General features: G+C 35.9%; 1 protein-coding gene across 1 annotated transcript in view; it reads right to left on the bottom strand.

Annotated features, from left to right (window-relative positions):
- Positions 1 to 21,105, bottom strand: part of PDCL2 (phosducin like 2) — a 35,556-nt gene that overhangs the window by 4,379 nt on the left and 10,072 nt on the right. The window contains exons 2-4 of the mRNA XM_007075878.3: positions 19,286 to 19,406; positions 18,634 to 18,724; positions 5,855 to 5,998 (exon numbers count right to left, since the gene is read on the bottom strand). Coding sequence (XP_007075940.1) covers positions 5,855 to 5,998; positions 18,634 to 18,724; positions 19,286 to 19,406 — 356 coding nt within the window. The remainder of the gene's footprint in view (positions 1 to 5,854; positions 5,999 to 18,633; positions 18,725 to 19,285; positions 19,407 to 21,105) is intronic.

Below are 21,105 nucleotides of genomic sequence, written 5' to 3'. Positions count from 1 at the left end.
GGCACCTGGCTGGCTCAGTCAGAAGATCATGCGACTCTTAATCTTGGGGTTGTGAGTTGAAGCCCCACCTTGGGTATAGAGATTACTAAAAATAAATAAATTTTCCAAAACTATTGATTGGAACTGTAACCAGAACCTGAAATTCTTCTAGCTCTATCACTTCACTCCCATTATACCCACTCTTCAGTCTCTTTTCTCTATCACTCACAGCTTTATCAAACTGTTTCAGAGTTACTCCTTTACTTTATCCCATACGCCTTCCATTTCCTGTGGGACCTTTCTCTGCTTGTTATTCTGCCCTCTTTTTTCCTGTTTTTTTTTTTTTTTCAGTCTTCTCCACTTTCTTTTTTTTTTTTTCTCCTTAATCTATTTTGAGAGAGAGGGAGAGAGAGAGAGTTGGAGAGGGGCAGAGAGAGGAAGAGAGAGAGAATCCCAAGCAGGCTCTGTACTGTCAGCGCAGAGCCCAACTCAGGGTTCAAACTCATGAACTGAGATCATGACCTGAGCCGAAACCAAGAGTTGGACGCTTAACCTACTGAGCCACCCAGGCACCCCCAGTCTTCTCCACTTTCTATAAATATATTCAAGTTACTAATTTTTTTTTAGACTTCCTTACAACTCTGTCTTCTTCAGATAGCTATTCTATCTCCTTTTCATAGTCCAAATAAAAAAGAAAATAATCATCTCTATGCCCTGTTCACTTCCTTTCTTGAAAGGTTCTCCTTTTTTGGCTTTTGTGATAACACTTTCTATTAATTTCCTTCTTACTTCTTTGACTTCCTTCTTCTGTCTATGCCTCAAATGTAGGTATTCTTCCTGGACCCTCTTCTCATACTAGACACATTCACTGTACAATCTTATCCATTCTGATAGCACTGATGAACTGCATCTCCCCTCCTCTTTCAAAGAAAAAAAAAACCTGCTATATATGTATATATTATACATTTCTTCTGTATTTTCTTAGGTTAGCACTCAAGCCAAAAGCCTCTTTTCTCTACAACATCTAACCAGTAATCAAGTCAGGTTGCTTCTACCTCCTTATACCTATCCTCTCCTCTTTCTCTCCATTACTTTATTCCTTTCCTTTCTTATCTGAGCTACATCAGATTGTCCTAAATAGTCTGTTTCCAGGCTTGGTTCCCAAAATTCATCCTTGACCCTGCTGACAAAGTGAGCTCAGCATGAAAATCTCATCATGTAACAACTGCCCTTCCCTCTAGCTTACCTCCATGGCTCCTCACTGCCTTTAGAATAAAGTCTGGGCTCCTCCGTGTAGCTTTTAAGGTTCTTAGTGGTCTCCCCAGCATTCTGCTTTGCCTCCTACCATTACTTAAAACCCTCCAAAGTAAGATACTGTATCTTATTTCTGTATCCTTCTTCAAGCTGTACCTCTAATACACCCCATTCATCCTGTTTACTTCCTCCTTGGGGAATCTTATTTTTTGAGGCCAAGACCAAGAGTTACACACTCTATAGAAAGTTCCACATGTCCCTCTTTGCAAGGATAAATCTTACTACTCCCTCTTCAGTACTTTTATTCTACTATGTACAGAATTCAATTCTAGCACGTAGACCTTATTATTATGTTTAATTGTCTTTCTCTACTATATTGAAATTTCTTTAATGACAGACAGATGTCTTACATGCCTTTTGCATCTCCAGCATCTACAAAATCCTCAGACATCCTCTTAATACTAGACAATGTTGTATATCAATTTATAGAGCAAGAAACAAAGCTAAGAAAAACAAATTAAATGTATTATACATTTAATTTACATTTCAGAATATATAACATCATTCATTTTGATAATTATAACCTGCTACAAATCTAGATCCTGCTTTATTGTAGTGTGTGGCCTACTTTAATATTAGAAAAGTATGTCCTGCCTAACTTAATTATCAGTTTTCCACACAAAGCAAGAACATAAATTGACTTTATAAGTTTCAGTTTTTCTCAAATAGGTGAAATGCACCCACTAAATTAGATATCTAATTCAAAGGGATTTTTATCATTCCTGTCAGAATGAGAGCTGAGTTGGTACAACAGACTTATGGGGTATGTGATATGAATGGTAGAAGGCAGGTGGACATTGATGGTGATAGTGAAAAGTGTGGAATTAGAAAAGTATGGTGTCATAGATTATGGTGCAGGGAGAAAGTGCTTGTCTGAAGACAATTCTGACAGCAAATGGTAAAGGAACAAATTTGGTGTTAGAATTCAAGGGCCAGAATTTAACCCCAGAAGAGCTATAAAATATAAGGGAGACCTCTGACATTAGCACATGAATTAAGGGCCTTTTTATGGTCTTCAAGTTTTAAAATATGCGTTTGGCATAGGAATGATGTAGAAACCCAAAATTATAATTTGGGCACAGGTGTAAGATTGGATAAAATCAGAATCAAGGTTGACCAAGCAGCTCAGCTACTAGGCTTACTGGCCCAGGGTGAGTTAGCTTCCCCTAAGGGGACACTAAGCAAGCTGAGCCTTCACTTCGATGAAGAGTTGGCCCAGTTCCATAAATTTAATAGCAAAAAGACATTAAAATTATAGAACTTAGGAACCCAGATAAAAAACAAGATCTTATGTTCCTATAAAATTTATAGAAGGTAGCTAGAAATACAAATATGTTTAACAGTTATATTCCACTTCATAAGATGAAATTATGAGTAAATCCATTAAGTTAAAAAGTAGACTTTTCTAAGGACTATTTGTAATATAAATAATTTTTTTCTGTTTTATAAATTTTATTATAGGGGCGCCTGGGTGGCTCAGGTCATGATCTCAAGGTTGTGAGATTGAGTTCCACATCAGACTCTGTGCTGGGCATGGGGCCTGCTTTTGGGATTCTCTCTCTCTCTCCCTCTCTCTGTGCTCCTCCCCTACTCATGTGCTTGCTCTCTCTCCTCTCAAATAAAAATAAAATATAGAGAGATTAATTTGATTATAGATTAATTTTCTTAAAATGTATGTTCTATAGCAACACATGAATACATTTTCTTAGTGTCAAGAAAAAAATATTTTATGTAACTATCTTAGATTGAGTGCCCTCTGAGGTCACAAACACTTAAAATATTATTTTAAGGGGCGCCTGGGTGGTTCAGTCAGTTGAGTGCTAGACTTCGGCTCAGGTCATGGACTCACAGTTCGTGGGTTCAAGCCCTGCGTCAGGCTCTGTGCTGACAGCCTGGAGCCAGCTTCAGATTCTGTGTCTCCCTCTCTCTCTCTTCCCCTTCTCAGCTCGCTCTCTCTCTCTCTCAAAAATAAATAAATGTTACAAAATTTTTTTTAAATATTTTAAAAAGATGCTTATCCTTTGAGTCCATCAAAGTTATATGATAGTTTGAAACAGCCTAACTGAAACTATAACACATCAATCTCTTGCATGAATTTTTGAAAATTATTTGTGAAATTTAATTAATGTATCCAGAAATAACTGTTAAAGTAAATAATTTTATGCCATGGTATGGGCATTCAGAACCAACATCTATTCTGGGTCTCAGAAAAGATATTTAGTAAGCTATTTGTATATAACACTTCTCACGCACAGATCCCATTATTGTAAATGTCCATGTTTCTCATATTTATGCATGAGAAATCAAAATCAGATAAGTAGTACAAAATCAGATAATGCGAAAGATTCTTTTTAAGGCCTTAAACTACTCAAAAATTAATTACCAAGCATTTTAGTTACAATAACAGTCATGTCTTCTTTTATGGAGCCTGGTGTCCTCTCAAAATTCGTGTGAGGAACTGGTGAGCTGGTAAACAGCAGGGCCCTAATCTGCATAAATTGCTCTGTACAGAGTTTCTCTGAGGACCTGGAGAGAAAAATCTTTTATTCAGAGAATGGATGAAAACAATGAGGGCAATTGGCATCACCTATGTTCCTGGACTGGCTTGGCACCCAGGCAGAGTTGCTGGGACCTAACTCTAGAGAGATTTGTGAAACTCTGGGAGCTTGCAGGATCTCTGTGACACAGAGTTGGGGAATGGGCCACTCTACCCAATTATCATATACCAGGCTGGTAAGGCCTGGGGACACTTGGGTTAAACTTAGTACAAGTAGGCACTATAAATTAACTGCTTGGGGAGTAGAGGTGAGTACGAGGGAATTGTTCTATTAAAAGAGACTTCAGGGGTGCCTGGGTGGCTCAGTCAGTTAGGCGGCCGACTTCGGCTCAAGTCATGATCTCACGGTCCGTGAGTTCTAGCCCCACGTCGGGCTCTGTGCTGACAGCTCAGAGCCTGGAGCCTGTTTCAGATTCTGTGTCTCCCTCTCTCTGACCCTCCCCTGTTCATGCTCTGTCTCTGTCTGTCTCAAAAATAAAATAAAACGTTAAAAAAAAAATTTTTTTTAAAGAGACTTCAGAGACATGATATATCCAAATGTACTGCGTGATCCTTAACTGGATCCTTTGTCAATTATTATTAATTTTGGAATTATAACTAATTTTGTTAGGTGAGAAAACAGTATTGTGGTCATATAGAGAAATGCCCTTATATTTTGAAGATGCATGCTGAAGTACTCAGGAGTAAAGCTTCACGCTGTGTGTAATTTAGTTTGAAATGATCCTGCAGATAGGTACACAGGCACATACCCACATACAGACAAAAAGATACAAAAATGGCAAAATGTTCATTTTCAAATCTACCTGGCTGGCATTTAGGGTATTCATTTTATCATTCTTTCTACTTTTCAGTATGTTTGAAATTTTCTGTAATAAGCTAACAAAAAAATAACTGCCAGAGAATGTCATTTTTCTTTTTCTTTCTTTCTTTCTTTCTTTCTCTCTTTCTTTTTTCTTTTTCTGAGAGAAAGTGTGCATGCATGGAGGAGGGGCAGAGAGAGAGGGAGAGAGAGAGAATCTTAAGCAGGCTCCATGCTCAATGTGGAGCTGGACAGGGGGGTGCTTGACATGGGACTCAATCCCATGACCATGAGATCATGAATTGAACCAAAATCAAGAGTTGGATGCTTAACTGACTGAGCCACCCAGGTGCCCCTCTTTTTTTTCTTTTTAATTCATTTACTTATTTAAGTAGTTTCCATACCCAATGTGGGACTCAAACTCACAACTCTGGAGATCAAGAGTTGCATGTTCTTCTAACTGAGCCAGCCAGGTGCCCTGAAAGAGTGTTATTCTTTTAAGAAGTGCCACAGATTCTTTAAATGAGACATGAAAACATATTAAAATATCTAATTTAATCCCTGAAGCCAATTACTCCATTTGTATATTAAGTACACATTAAAAAGGAAGCCACAAGGCCCAAGGTGGAGTCACTTGCCCCCAAGACAGCAAACAAATACTTATTGCAGTTTCGACCTCTCCAGAAGTGGAATTTAATCAATCTGGAATTTTCTGGTTAGTACCAAATGAGGTAATCTGTTACATGGGCTCTCCATTCCCCAAAGGAAGATGAGGTGATCCATCTAATAAGAACACCCCTGTATTCCCCCTGAGAGAAACAATCCTTCCTTTTCTTTTACTAATAGCTTCCTGTCCGCCCTCCTTCCTATAAAAGCCTTCCATTTTGTACAACTCTTTGGAGCTCCCCTCTACATTTGTTCTAGATAGGATGCTGCCTGATTCATTAATTGTTTAATGAAGTCAATCAGATCTTCAATTTTACTTGATTTTTACTTGAATTTTGTTTTTTAACATTATGTGTATATATATATATACATACATACATATATATATATACACATACATATATATGTGTATATACGTATGTATAATTTTTCTTTTCTTGAGTGGTCTTTGTCATATGCCTTATAAAGCCTCAAAACCAGACATAAATATCTTAAAACATTAGTATATTAACATTTTACAGAAATACTATAGTAATTACCTTGATCTGTATAAATGAATTATAACTGACACATCTTTTTCTGCATTTGTGACTTCATTCACATACTGATTTCCAGAAATTTCTCTTAATTCCCCAAATTTTTGTTTTATCTTAAGAGCTTTCCATTCCTGTAACCGCTTTTCTCTAAAAAAATAAAATGAAATTACATAAGAAAATTGTTATAGTCTTCAGGTCATTCCTATACACAGAAACAAGTTAGGGCAATGAATGTCATGCTAGTACATATCAAACACTTTAAAGAATGTTAGAATAACTATTAATGCTCTTATAATTCCAATTCCTCTTTTCATATGGGTATTTGTGTTATGAATATTGCAAAGAGGAGTTAGCTATTGACTTTTAAATTTATTTTTATTTAAGGCTAGGTCTTAATCATAGCTATAGAGGGCATTGAGCCAACAAATTCTCATACATACACAGGTTAAATACTAAGGAAGCATATACATAATAATAATAGCTAACATTTATTGAGTGCTTACTATGTTGCCAGGCACTGTTTTAAGTGCACTACATTAACTAATTTAACTTTATCAAGTTAGTACTATTCTCACCCTGTTTACGTGCTCTTAACTATCATGCTGAGCTGAACTTCGGTCCAAAGCCTTTGCAAACACGTGTAATTACTTGTTATAACTTTATTGCAGGTAGAGAGGTGGTAGAGAAGGGTGATCACTCTAAGACTAAACTGGGTTTAAATGCCAACTCCTACTTATGAGCAGCATAAGCTCAGGCAAGTTATTTAATCACTCTAAGCTTCAGTTCTCCAACTGCAAATGGGAATAATATTAATACTTATTTACACAGGATTGTTGGGGATTAAATGAGATAACATATGTAGATTTCTTAGGATGGTGCCTAGCACACAATGAGTATTCAATAAATGTTCCCTAGTTATTCACCCATAGAGGACCTTGAAACTTTAAGAACTTTCTCAAAATTTGCATGTTTTGATTTAGTTGTGGAACACTTGGATCCAGAGTTTCCAACACACCTACAAGTTTCTTAAAGGTTACTGATTCCATACCTCTAAGTTATCTGGGAGTACACACTCCTTTCTTTCTCTGTGTATCAACTAGATTTTCTTATTTTCTGTATAATTAAAAAAAATTTTTTTAAGTAATCTCCATGTCCAACATGGAGCTTGAACTCACAACTCCAAGATCAAGAGTCACATACTGTACTGATTGAGCCCACCAGGCCCTTTATTTTCTTATTTTCTGTATTGATGCTCTGGCATCTGGGACCTTGCTGATCCTGGAGAGACTGCCTCTCCCAGGGCTAGGTAATTTCTAAAGATAGCAAATACTCACTGCAGAGCACATTTCTTAAAAGCAAACCAACTAATTCAGAGCCCAATCCTTCAACCACCTCCTTTATTGGCCTGAGGCACTATTCCTATTCCCTAATCTTTCCTGGCCCAGGAATCAGACAACTAGAGGCAGCCTCTACAGCCCAGAGCCTGCCAAAATTATTCAACTAGCCAATCCTACATCTGCTCACCCTGCTTAGCTCACCTTTCCCACAGAAATCACAATGAAGAGTGGTGTCCATACTATCCCCTCACTCCTTCTGCCTCTTAACCAACTCTGATGCTTCCCTGTATGGCCCTGCATTGTAGGGCATGCCCTACTCTTGAGAACTGAGTAATAAACTATCTTCACCATGGCAATTATCTCCTGTTCTGTTGGCATGGCCAAACCTAAATCCTGGGTATATTTTAGAACATTCTGTTTTTATTGCATGTGTTAGAACCATATCAGGTAAAACCACTCACTTTACATAACAAGTAAATCAAGCAAAATGAAGCCTAGAGAAGAATGCCAAGAACAGGAATTCAAATCTAGGGCCTTCTCACAACTTTCAAACTGAAATCCTTCAATTTTCCCTGTACTGGCTCAGATATTCAGAACTTACAGTTACTCCAAAAATCTTTTGGGAGCCCAGTTTTGTTTGCACTGAGTATTTAGCATCACTATCATTAACTTGCCTCAATTTGATCTCACTGGCTTATATCTGCCAAAAATTTCAAAAAGTTTTTGTTCCAGTGATGGCACCATGCCCTACTTAATGGTGTGACTATCTTTCTCCTCTACTTCTGCACCTTCTCCTCCTCATTTTTCTTTGCAATTCAGTAGAATTAAACACCTGGGTTGGTTTTGCCATCAGAAAGGGATATAGTGTTCAACGGCCTCATTTTTCTTTCTCCTTTCTTCTTTTTCGTTTCTTTTTCTTTCTTTTCTTTCTTCTTCCTTCCTTTCTTTCTTTTCTTTTCTTTCTTCTTTCCTTCTTTATTTGTTTCTTTCTTTCTTTCCAATGGCCTGCATTTTCCACCTAACAATTGTCAGTTGGGATTTACTCACAAAAACAGAAAGCAGCAGAAAGCTTAATCTGGGGGATTAAGTATTTTACACACCACTCAGTATAAAGATGAAGACTCTAGGCTTGGCTACCAAGAATGACTTCCAAAACAATACTCAAAACTGGTCTGCCAAAGGAATGAATAGCTTTCCCTGCTGCAATCCAGAAACTGGGGAATCTGGAACTACTATTTCAATTGTGTTCTACTATCAACCTACACTGGGGATCAGAAAACCACTACAACAATTATTGTCTCTAGGGACGTACCTTCTTTGCAAAGACTAGAAGAAAATATTTGCAGAAGGTACATCTGATGAAGGAGTATTATCTAAAATATACAAAGAACCCTAAAACCTCAACAATCAGAAAACAAACAACCAACCTGATTCAAAAATGGGCCAAAGACCTGAACAGGCAACTCACCAAAAAATATATTGATGACAAATAAGCATATTAAAAGATACTCCACATCTATGTAATCAAGGAAATGCAAATTGAAACAAGAGAGAACAACATATCTATTAAAATGGCCAAAATCTACAACACTGACACCAAATGATTGAGAGGATGTGGAGCAACAGGAACTCTCATTTATTGCTGGTTGGAATACAAAATGGTCACCTTTTGGAAGATGGTTTGGAGGTTTCTTATATAATTAAACAAACTCTTACCATACGATCCTGCTATCATGCTCCTTGGTATTTACCCAAAGGAGTGAAAACTATGTCTACACAAAAACCTACACGTGGGTGTTTATAGCAGCTTTAAAATAATTTATCATGGCCCAAACTTGGAAGTAGCTCAGATATCCTTAAGTGAATGGATAAACTGTGGTGTATCCAGATAATGTGGTATTATTCAATGCTAAAAAGAAATGAGCTCTCAAGCCATGAAAAGACATGGAAGAAACTTAAATGCATATTACAAGTGAAAGAAGCCAATCTGGGAAGGCTACAAACTGTACGACCCCAACTATATGACAATCTGGAAAGGCAAGGTATGGAGACAATAAAAAAAATCAGCAGTTGCCAGAGATTTGCAATGGGGAGGGGACAAATAGGCAGACTACAGAGAATTTTTAGGGTAGTGAAAATACTTTGTATGATACCATAATGATGGATACATCATTACGCACTTGTCCAAACTCATAGAAAATACAACACTAAAAATGGACTGTATTGTATGTACACTGTAGACTTTGGGTGATTCTGATGTATTGATGTAGGTTCATCAATTATAGCAAATCTATCATTCTGGTGGGAGATGTTGATAATGCTGGAGACTATGCATTTGCTGGGGCAGCGGGTATATTGGAATCTCTATACCTTCCACTCATTTTGCTGTGAATGTAAAACTGCTTTTACAATTCTTAAAATTTTTGTTTTGTTTTGGCTTTAAATGAGGAATTTGCTTTATATCACCACTATCAGGATGACTACAGAATTTTCCCTTGTTAATAACAACTTTTGAAAGGATACAGGTTCCTTTTTCCTTAGATCCAAAGTGACAACTGAGATATGAAAATAATGTGGCACAAACTGGTGGCAATTAAAGTTGGACTTTTGATATGGAATATGCAAGTGAAAGAACTTGTACATATAGTATCTCTCTCTCATCTCTGTGGCAGAAATTGGCTGGTCATTGGTATAGCTTTCTCTTCCAGGGCTCACAGGAAGACTACATTTGCCAGCTTCCTTTGTGGTTAGATTAGGCCAGGAGACTGGATTATGTCCAGTAGATCAAGAGTGAAAGTGAAATATGCATTTCTGTGACTCACCCCTGCAATGTCCCATGCTGTCTTTTACACTGTCTCCCTAGTCCACAAGCTGGAGGGAAAGGATGCTGACATGATGTGGCCCTAATGAAAAGAGCCCAGATACCTAGTCATCACCCAGAGAAGAGTCACTGAAGTAACTCTTCAGAGTAACAGAAGAGTCACTGAAGTTCCTGAGTAAGGAACTTTCCTGTGTGAAACCACTGTGATTTTGAAGTTGCATGTTACAGAAGCATTAATTATCTCAATAAATTCTGCTGACATAAATGATTAATTAGTAGGATTGCCATCATTGAACAATCCTTGCATTCTTTGAATAAATCCTAATTATTCACCATATATAATGATTTTGATATGCTATTTTATTTGTCAATATTGTATTTAAGATTTTTGCATCTATGTTTCAAAAGTGAGATTGGTCTAAAGCAATGTTTTCCAAGTTAAGGCATGTGGACATCCTGTACGAGAATCACTTAGGTATAGCAGGTTCCAAAGATTGACATATTCCTGAGATCCCAACCCAAATTTACTGATTATTACCTCTTCATTCTGATCTCAGGAATGTGTATTTTAAACTATATTATGGACAGTTATCAAAATATACAAAGGTAAAGAGACCCCAGATGCATGCATCTTCCATCAATTATTTCTATTCATGGCCAATCTCTACATCTTACATCTTTACCCCTGTTAACTTCCCATCTCACGGGCTATTCTGAAGCAAATATAAGACATCATGTAATTTCATCTGTAAATATTTCATTAGGTATCTTCAAAAGATGAGGATACTTTAAAAAATTTAATTCACATAGCACAATCACACCTAAAACAATAATTTCTTAATATAGTCATATAATGTTCAAATAATCCTATTCTAAAATACATAAAATATACATAAAATTTACCATGTTAACCATGTAAGTGTTCAACAGCATTGAGTATTGTCTCCATTTTTTAAAGTTTGTTTACTCAAATGAGGATCCAAATTAGATTTATACATATGGTTATTATATCTCTTAAATCTAATTTAATCCAGATTCTTTCCATCTACTTTTTCCCCCTGGCAATTTCTTTATCAAAGGAACCTGGATTGTTTGTCCAAGGTTTCCCACAGTCTGAATTTTGCTAGTTGCATTGTCATAAGGTCAATTCACATGAGAAATATAAATTTTTATTGACAATGTTGGGTGGTTATTTTGACCAACCAACCTGAGTCATGAGTTTTATTTCCTTTCTGTATGAACCTTGTCTGATTGTGACAATCAGTGTTATATTATCAATAAATATAACCATGTTTTATGCAACAAATTAGTAAACTCTCCATCTTTATAAAAACATAAAGATTATCTGTGCCTTGAAAGTAGAGAAAAATCAGCTAGAGAACAAATTTTAGGAATCAGTTTATCTTCTCACTAATGTTTTTCCATCTCTTATTGAGTCAATTTTGGAAATTTATATTTTCATCAAAAAATCATATTTTTAAATGATGCAAATGATCATATATCAAATATTCTCCTGGCCTGGCTTCTTTCATTTAGTATAATGCTTTTGAATTTTACCAAAGTTACTATGTGTGTCATTAGTTTGCTTTCTATTCCTACAGAGTAGTATTCCATTATGTGAATACACTACAATTTGTTTATTCACTCACTTCACATGTATTCATCATATCAATGGACTTTTACGTTGTTTTGTTTTTAGCTATTATGAACATTCATGTACAATTCTTTGTATTGACATAGATCTTCAATTCCCTCAGAAATGTGATTGCTGGGTTAAATGTATATGTAACTTTGTATGAAATTGCCAAACTGCTTTCCAGAGTGGTTATATGAATATTTCAGTTCCTCCATGATCTTTACATTTTAATTGTAATATAATTCATATATAAGCATACCTTGAAGATTTTGTGAGTTCTATTCCAAACCATTGCAATAAAGTGAAACTCACAATAAAGTGAGTCAAGTGGATTTTCTGGTTTCCCAGCGTGTATAAAAGTTATGTTTACACTATGCTGTAGTCCATTAAGAGCACAATATCGTTATGTCTAAAAAATGTACATACCTTCACAAAATAAAAATAAATAGCAAATAAACACATTATTTCTTTAAAAAATGCTAACCATCATCTAAGCTTTCAGAGAGTCATAATCACTGATGACAGATTACCATGACAAATATAATAATAATAAAAAAGCTTGAAATATTGTGAGAATACCAAAATGTGACAATCATGAAGTGAGCAAATGCGGTAGAAAAATGGCACCAATAGACTTGCTCAAGGCAGGGCTGCCACAAGCTTCCAATGCATAAAAAAGACAGTATCTGCAAAGTGCAATAAAGTGAAGTGCAATAAAGTGAGGCATGCATGTATAATAAAATTCAACTATAAAAAAATATGGGACGCCTGGGTGGCTCAGTTGGTTAAATGTTCCACTCTTCATTTCGGCTCAGGTCATGAACTCACAGTCATGAGATTGAGTCCCATGCCAGGGTCCGTGCTGGGCACAGGGCCTGCTTAAGATCCTCTCTTCCCCTCTCTCTGCCCGTCCCTGACTCACTCTCTTTCCCTAAATAAATAAATAAATAAATAAAAAAGAAAATGAAAAACAAAATCCAACTATTGAAGTGTACGATTCAGTGATTTTTAAAACATTCACAAAGTTATGCATCCATTACCACTATTTAATCCTAGAATATTTTTATTGCTCCAAAGTTATTCCTTATTCCCCCATCTGCACTTATTCCCATCACAGGCCATGGTAATTAATAATTTCTGTCTCTATGAATTTTCCTATCCTGGACATTTCATATAAGTGGGATCATATAAAATATGGCCTTCTGTTACTGGCTTCTTTCACTTAGCATAATATTTTAAAGGCTCAATTGTATTGTATCATATATCAGTACCACATTTCTTTAAATGGCTGGTAATATTCCATTGTCTGATATACTATAATTTGTTTATCGTCTCCCCAGTTGATAGATATTCACATTTTGTACTTTTTGGCTGTTTTGAATAGTACTATGAACATTCATATACATATTTTATGTTTTCAGTTTTCTTGGATATATACACATCCAAGTGGAATTGTGAATCATATGGTAATTCTATATTTAACATCTGAGGAAATTCCAGACTGTTTTTCAAAGCAGTGCACCATTTTACATTCCCACCAGCAACGTACGAGGGTTCCAATTTCTCCACATGCTCACCAACTTTTATTGTCTGTCTTCTTTACTATAACCACCCTAGTGGGAAAGAAATGGAATCTCATGTTTTTGATTTGCATTTTCCTAATGACTAAGTTGATCATCTTTTCATGTAGTTACTTTCCATTTGTATACCTGCATTGGAGAAATGTCTATTCAAGTCCTTTGCATGTTTTTGAATTGAGTTGTCTTTTGTTGCTGAGTTTTAGGAATTCTTTATATATTCTGGTTAGTAATCCTGTATCATATATTTATACATATAATTTGCAAATATTTTCTCCCATTCTGTGGGTTATTTTTTCATTCTCTTGATAGTGTCCTTTGTACAAAAGTGTAAAATTTTGATAAAGTCCAGTTTATCTATTTTTTCTTTTGTTGCTGTGCTTTTGGTGTCATATCCAAGAAATCATTGCCAAATCCAATGTCATGGATGTTTCCCCTTATGTTTTCCCCATAAGTTTTAGTTCTTATATTTAGGTCTTTGATCCATTTTCTGTTATTTGTTGCTTATGATATGAGGTAGGAGTCCAACTTTTCTTCTCCATGTAGAAATTTCGTTTTCCCACTGCCATTTGTTGAAAAGATTGAATGGTCTTGGCACCTTGTTGAAAATCATTTGACTATATATGTGAGGGTTTCTTTCTGGGCTCTCTATCTTATTCTAGTGATCTGTATGTCTCTTCTTATGTCACTACTACATTGTTTTGATTACTGTCACTTTGTAGTAAGTTTCAAAATCTGGAAGTATGAGTCCTCCAATTTTGTTCTTTCTCAAGATGTCTTTGGTTTTCAGGACACGGGTTGTGTTTCTTTGTATTCATTCTGCCAATATCTGCCTTTAATTGGAGATCAATTAATTTAAAATCCATTTACATTTAAACTACGTAATGTAAGTGTCTGACATGAAGTTTTTTGATTGTACTGTAAGTGCCTGACGTTGAGCTTTTGGTTGCTGAGGAGTCCATTTCAAAAGACATCCATTTTGAAAAACACAGTGCCAGCTGTATGACACAGCTACTAGCAAAACAACCAGATAAGGAATTAGGCTGCCCCCACCTATGAGGACCCCTCTTTCAGACACCCCTGGGTAAACTAGACTGCTTGAATGACCAGCTTCTCCTTTCCCATGTCCTAACTCCAGCTTTTATGCACTAAATTAGCCAATAAAGAGTAAACCTGTGAAACCTAAACACCCCACCATTGGACCCTAGTAAAGGCAAAGCCCCAGCTCTGTACTCTTTCTCCCCAATAATCTGGCTATGTGGCCTTTAGGCATGCCATGTAGCTTCCAGCACCTACGAGTAATAAATCTTTTTCCTCAATGGTTCCTGGTGGGGTTTTTGCTAAAGCGTATCCTACAATCATAATAAGAACCAAAGGGCTAGTCCAGCCACAAAATGTGAGTAATACAGGCCCAGATGAATCCCTCAGGCATTCCTCACCAACAATATCATTCTCAATAGGCTGGGACAATGCGACAAAGCAATTCTTATTAATGAAGGACTTCTGCCATTTAGCTCTTTTGTGTGTTTCTTATTTGCTTTTTGTCCCTCAATTCTTCCATCACTGTTTCTTTTTGTATTTAGTTGATTTTTGTAATATGCCATTTTAATTTGCTTCTTCTTTTCCATTCTGTAATCTTTTAGTTTTTTTCTTAGCATTTACCTTAAGGATTAAAATTAGTATCTTATGATGACCTACTGTGAATAATACCAACTTAGTTTCAATACTAGACAAATGCTCCACTTGTATACACCTCCATCCCTCCTCTTTCATGCTGTCATTGTTACAAACTACATTGTTATACATTGTCCATCAACATCAACTTATAATTGTTGTTTTATGAAAAAAAAATTGCTGTTTTATGTCTTTGCCTTTTAAATCATACAGGGAAAGACAGAGTTAAGAACCAAAAGCTGAGTGATTCTGGCTTTTATATTTGCTTACGTAGTTACCTTTATGTTACTTACTCATTCATAAAGCTTTGAGTTACTGTCTAGTGCTCTTAAACTTCAGCAAGAACGACTACTTTTTTAGGGCAATTCTAGTAGTAACAAACTCACTTAGCTTAAATTAATGTCTTAATTTATCCTTCATTTGCAACAGTTTTGCCAAATGAAGAATTCTCAGTTGGTAGTTTTGTGTGGTATTGTTGTTGTTTTGCAGCAATTAAAATATATCAATTCACTGCTTTCTGGCCTCCAAGATTTCTGATGAGAAACTGACAGTTTTATTAAAGGTCCATTGTATGTGACACTTTACTTCTCTCTCACTGATTTCAAGTTTGTTTTTATCTTTTGATAGTTGATTATGATGTGTCTTTGTGTGGGTCTCTTTGAGTTGATACTACTTGGAACCCATTGAGCATCATGGATTTGGAGATTTGTGTCTTTTGTTAAATTTGGGAGGTTTTCAGACATTATTTTTTCAAATATTATTTCTGCCCTTTTCTCTTTTCTTCTGCTGGGACTCTTATACCACATAAGTTGGCTCACTTAGCGTATCACAAGGCCAGTTAGTCTCTGTTCACTTCATTCTTTTTTTCTTCTATTCCTCAGACTCCATAATTTCAATTGTCTTCTCTTCAAATTTGTTCTTTCTTCAGCTTGTTCAAATCTGATTTTTGAAGCTCTCTAGTATATGTTTCATTTCAATTTTTATTGTACTTTTTAGTCTTAGAATATCTTTTTGGTTCCTTCTTACAATTTCTCTCTTTATTGTTATTCTCACTTTGTTCATATAATGCTTTCCTGTCTTTGTGTCAATTTCTTTTGTTCCTTTGAATTGGAAATACTTATGTTTCTTTGTATGCCTTGTAATTTGAAAACAACACTGGATTCTTATAAATGTGGTAACTCTAAGAAATCAGATCCCTACCTTCCATGATTTATTTTTTTATTACTTTATGGTGTCTCTGTGCCAGAGATCAGTCTGAGGTGAAAGAATTAAGGTTGTCTCAGGTCTTTCTGAGCTTTTGTCTTTCCCAAGGCTTTCTAAATTCCCTCATTTACACAGTTGTTTTGAATGTCCAAATACCAACCAACCAAACAGATGTGGCTACTTTATATACTCTGGAAGCCACCTGAGCCAGTGAAAATTGACACCATAGCAACCACTCTTTGTGCCTGTATCTCCACATTCAGAAGCAGTAATTCATAATCAGAACACAGAACCTTGATATTGAGGACAAAGTCTTTACTGTCCACTCTGGCTTTAGTAAGCTTTTTCAGTAACACAGGCTGCTATCCAAACAGTTGCCTACCATGGGGCTGGGGGTAAGGTATGGATAGCTATTACCACACTAAGGACTGAAATCAGCCAATACTAACTACAGTTTGCCAGCCAAACTTTATCTTGGAAGCTACAAGTGTTCAAATAGACTCCAGAGTTCCCAAGCTGTCACTTGAGACTGTTTCTTCTAGTACAATAATTATCTAGGTGGACAGATGGATCCCTAGAGCTTTCTATTCTGCCATCTTTCCTGATGTGAACCTAGTCTGTTGTTTTTTGAAAATGTCTCAAATTTGGGCTTCTCTGATATATTTTTATAATTAGACTGAGGATATGAAATTATTGACAAGGATACTACATAGGTAATGTGTCCTCCACAGTGCATGATATCAGGAGTTACTTGATGCCAATATATTATTGGTAATGTTAACCTTGGTCATTTCCTAAGATGGAGTCTGCCAAAAGTCTACACTGTAAACTTACTATTTCCTCTTTTATAATTACTAAATATTTGGGGGGAGATACTTTGAGATTATGAAAATATCCTGTTTCTGTTTAAATTTCCCGACTCATTTCAGCATCTATCAGCAAATCTTGCCCATGGGGGATTAATTATTATTGTGGTGTTCTGATGGTGATTTTTCTATTTTCCTCAGTGTTACTTTCTCTGAATTTGTTCATTTTAGTTATTTATATCACAAGGGAGTCCTGGATATTTATTTTATAATCCAGTATTATGATTATTTATTTTGTTGCTCAAGTTGTTCCAACTATGACCATTTAAAAATCTTTCGTTTTGCTCCTATACCTTTAAAAAACTTTTTTTCTACAGCATTTCTTTACTTTCTGGCACCACATGATGCTCCTGACTCATATTGTACTTTCTCAACGCACACTGTGGAATGAAGCAGTCCTCCAAGGAACACTGGTTCCTATTATTAGAGGGTAGCATTTGTAAAACAAGAGCTAAGAGCTAGGTGTACTCATTGCTACCAGACTATTGCTACTTCTAATCCAATTCACTTTTCTTGGGGCTTTTTTCATGTTAAACCAGCATTCTTGGGACCAATCCCACTTGATCAGGATGTATTGTTCTTTTTTTTAAATTGTTGGACCTAATTTGCTAAACTGTGTTTAAAAATTTTGTGCCTATATTTTATATACGTATGTATTCTATATATCCTATATATAAGAGATATTTTTCTGTGCCATTCTGTTTTTGAAATTTCTTTATCTGGCTTGAGTTTCAGGATAAGTTGGGAAATATACATACCTGTTCTAATTTCAGAAAGAATTTATTTATGAGTAGTAATTAATTATTTATTAAATGATATACATCATCCTAGAAGGAAAACTGTGGCTCTTATTGGCCTTTTACTGATATTTCCACTTTACTTATATGTAACTTGATGAAGTTCCACTGTGTATTACTGGATAGCTTTTTACTTAAGCAAAGGAAAAAATATTCAGGAAAAAAACTATTGCACTTATATAAAGTGAGGTGGGTTTAAAATGTTCTTGAAGGGTACGGGTTGGCTTAGTTAGTAGAGCATGTGACTCTTGATCTCAAGATCATGGGTTCAAGCCTCATGCTGGGCATTAAGCTTAATTTTAAAAAATTAAAATGTTCTTAAAAATTAGTTTTGTTCTTGGGGCACCTGGAAGTGTCCAACTCTTGATTTCGGCTTAGGCCATGATCGCACAGTTTGTGAGATCAAGCCCTGCATCAGGCTCTGTGCTGACAGTGTGGAGCCCAATTGGGATTCTCTTTCTCCCTCTCTCTCTGCCTTTTCTCTGCTCACCTGCTCTCTCTCTCTCAAAATAAATAAAAATTTTTAAAAATTACTTTTGTTCTTTTTAAAAATCTATTCTGTAGAAAAAAATAGAGCCTTTTAAATTTCATTCTTATAATACTTCTCCATTCAAAAACTCATAAGTTGGGGCACCTGGGTGGCTCAGTCCATTAAGCATCCAATTTCAGCTTAGGTCATGATCTTGTGGTCTGTGAGTTCAAGCCCCATATCAGGCTCTGTGCTAACAACTTGAAGACTGGAGCCAGCTTGATTCTGCGTCTCCCTCTCTTTCTGCCCCTCCCCTGCTCATGCTCTGTTCCTCTCTCTCTCTCTCTCTCAAAAAAATAAATATTAAAAAAACTCTTAAGTTGCCCAAATAAATCACTATACCTGTATATTTCAATAGCTCTCATATCTTCTTCATCAAATTCATCTTCAGCTTCCTTCAACTGTGCAAGAGTCATCTTTTCATAAGGTTTAACTAAAACAAAATAAATTTTAGATAACTGAATTATTTAGAACTCATTTTTTACTTTATAATCATATGGTTAGAAAAAACAATATAGAAATAAATAGAAATAAAGAATATCTTTAATGTTGCAGGTTCTCCAATATATAAAGCTATTTTATAGCTGACTGCTTTGGTTTTATTTACTGTGATTCCTGCTTTGAATTCACAGAACTACCAGGCTACATTTAAAGTAGATGTGAACATCAGTTAGACACCATAAATTTAGACTTCCCAAGTACTTGAAAGTCTTAACACATAATGCATACTATATATATGATCAAAATAGAAGGTAATCACAAGGTAGAGGAAGATGGCAGAGAAAAAAGCTCACTAGGTTATAAACCAGGATGTTTCAGCTCTGTTACTAACTAGCTTGTGACTTTTGACATATGAATTAAAAATTTTAGGTGTCAGCACCCTAATTTCAAAAGTATGGGTGGGATTTCTAATGTCTTCTCTCCCTCTTAGTTTATGAAATACACTTTCTCTATCATTATCTCCTCATCCAGCCCACTAAATGCACAACTATACCCATTGCTTCTTTTTGTAAACGTAAAACCATTTCTTCAATTTCATCTTTTGGCTCTTCTTTTGGAGGAAGAATGCCAAAATCTCTTAAAATTTCATTCCATTCTGTATCTTCATTTGGATCCTATAAAAAAATAGAAAATCTATTAACACAGTTGTGCATTTTAATATGTACATGTAAAATTGATATATAACATTTTCAACTATGCAATTGTTCATGAACTCTACAGATAACGGAATAATTAGTTTCAAAGTATAGAACAAAGTGGCCTACTTTTTCCTCACTTCCCAGCACAAGTGGTACTACATACTTTGATAGATAAGATACATCCTCTACCCTCAAAGTTACCCTGAGATGTTTAATAAAAAATCAATTTGGAACACATATATCAAATATTAATGAAGTAAACTCATAAATCATGGAAAATTCTCTCATGACTATATTAGGCAAAACCAATTAACATCATGCAAAAATACTGTTTTGTTTTTCTACATAGGCATTTAATACCTCCAGGTGAACACGCTTCTCTTTTCAACCAATTAGCTTCAAGGGACTCATACTCCCAGGTTAAATGTTAGAAGAGGCTAGGAATTTTTCCATAGTTTAATTTCTGTCTAATAATAATTTCTTTCTGGGCGCCTGGGTGGCTCAGACGGTTGCATGTCCAACTTCGGCTCAGGTCATGATCTCATGGTCTGCAAGTTCAATCCCCACGTCGGGCTCTGTGCTGACAGCTTGGAGCCTCGAGCCTGCTTTGGATTCTGTGTCTTCCTCGCTCTCTGCCCCTACCCCACTCACACTCTGTCTCTCTTGCTCTCAAAAATAAATAATAAAAAAAAATAGTTTCTTTCTATGAAAGCTAACCTTGTTTTCCTTGTTACTTAGCCTTCGATATTTTATTTGCTCCTTTTCCAGAGGTTGTAATATATTAAATCTTTTATTTCTAGTTTGCTGTCCATTTCCCCTGATATTTCCAGAGGAAGGGAGAATTTAATTATACATATGAGAAAATACTGTGACAAATTATTTGATGACCTTAAATGATCTCCACATTCTGGTATTCACATCTCTGCACAACTCCCTCTCCTTGACTATGGGTGGGAACTGTGGCATGCTTCTAACCAACAGAACATGGCAAAGATGAAAGAATGTAATTTTTATTATTATTCTCCATAATATTATAACTTCCATCTTGCCAGCACTCTTCACACTGGTTAGCTATGATAAAGCAAGCTGCTATATTGGGAAGTGCCTTATGGAGAGAACTATGCAACAAGGGAAATGTAACCAACAATCAGCTAGACATTGAGGTTCTTAGTCAAATAGCCCCAAAGAACTGAATTCTGCCAAATACCATGTAAATGAACTTAAAAATGGATTCCTCCTCTGTTGTACCTTTAAATGAGATCCCAGCGGGGTATGTGGGTGATTCAGTCAGTTAAGCATCCAACTTCAGCTCAGGTCATGATCTCATGGTTCACAAGTTAGAGTCGGATGGCTCTGTGCTGACAGCTCAAAGCCTGGAGCCTGCTTCAGATTCTGTGTCTCCCTCTTTCTCTCTCTGCCCTTCCCCCACTCACATTCTGTCTCTCTCTGTCTCTCTCTCTCAAAAACAAATAAACATTAATAAATAAATAAATAAATAAATAAATAAATAAGACCCCAGCTTTGGCTGACACTTTCATTGCAACCTTGTGGGAGACTCTGGAGAAGAGGGCCCAGCTAAGCAAAGCCTAGATCAAGACCCATAAAAACTCTGATACAGTAAATGTGTTGTTTTAAGCCACCAAGTTTGTTATAGTTTGTTATGCAATAATAAATG

This window comes from Panthera tigris, chromosome B1 (genome assembly GCF_018350195.1).
Source record: "Panthera tigris isolate Pti1 chromosome B1, P.tigris_Pti1_mat1.1, whole genome shotgun sequence".
NCBI lineage: Eukaryota > Metazoa > Chordata > Mammalia > Carnivora > Felidae > Panthera > Panthera tigris.
This window is presented reverse-complemented; position numbering and strand designations above follow the sequence as displayed.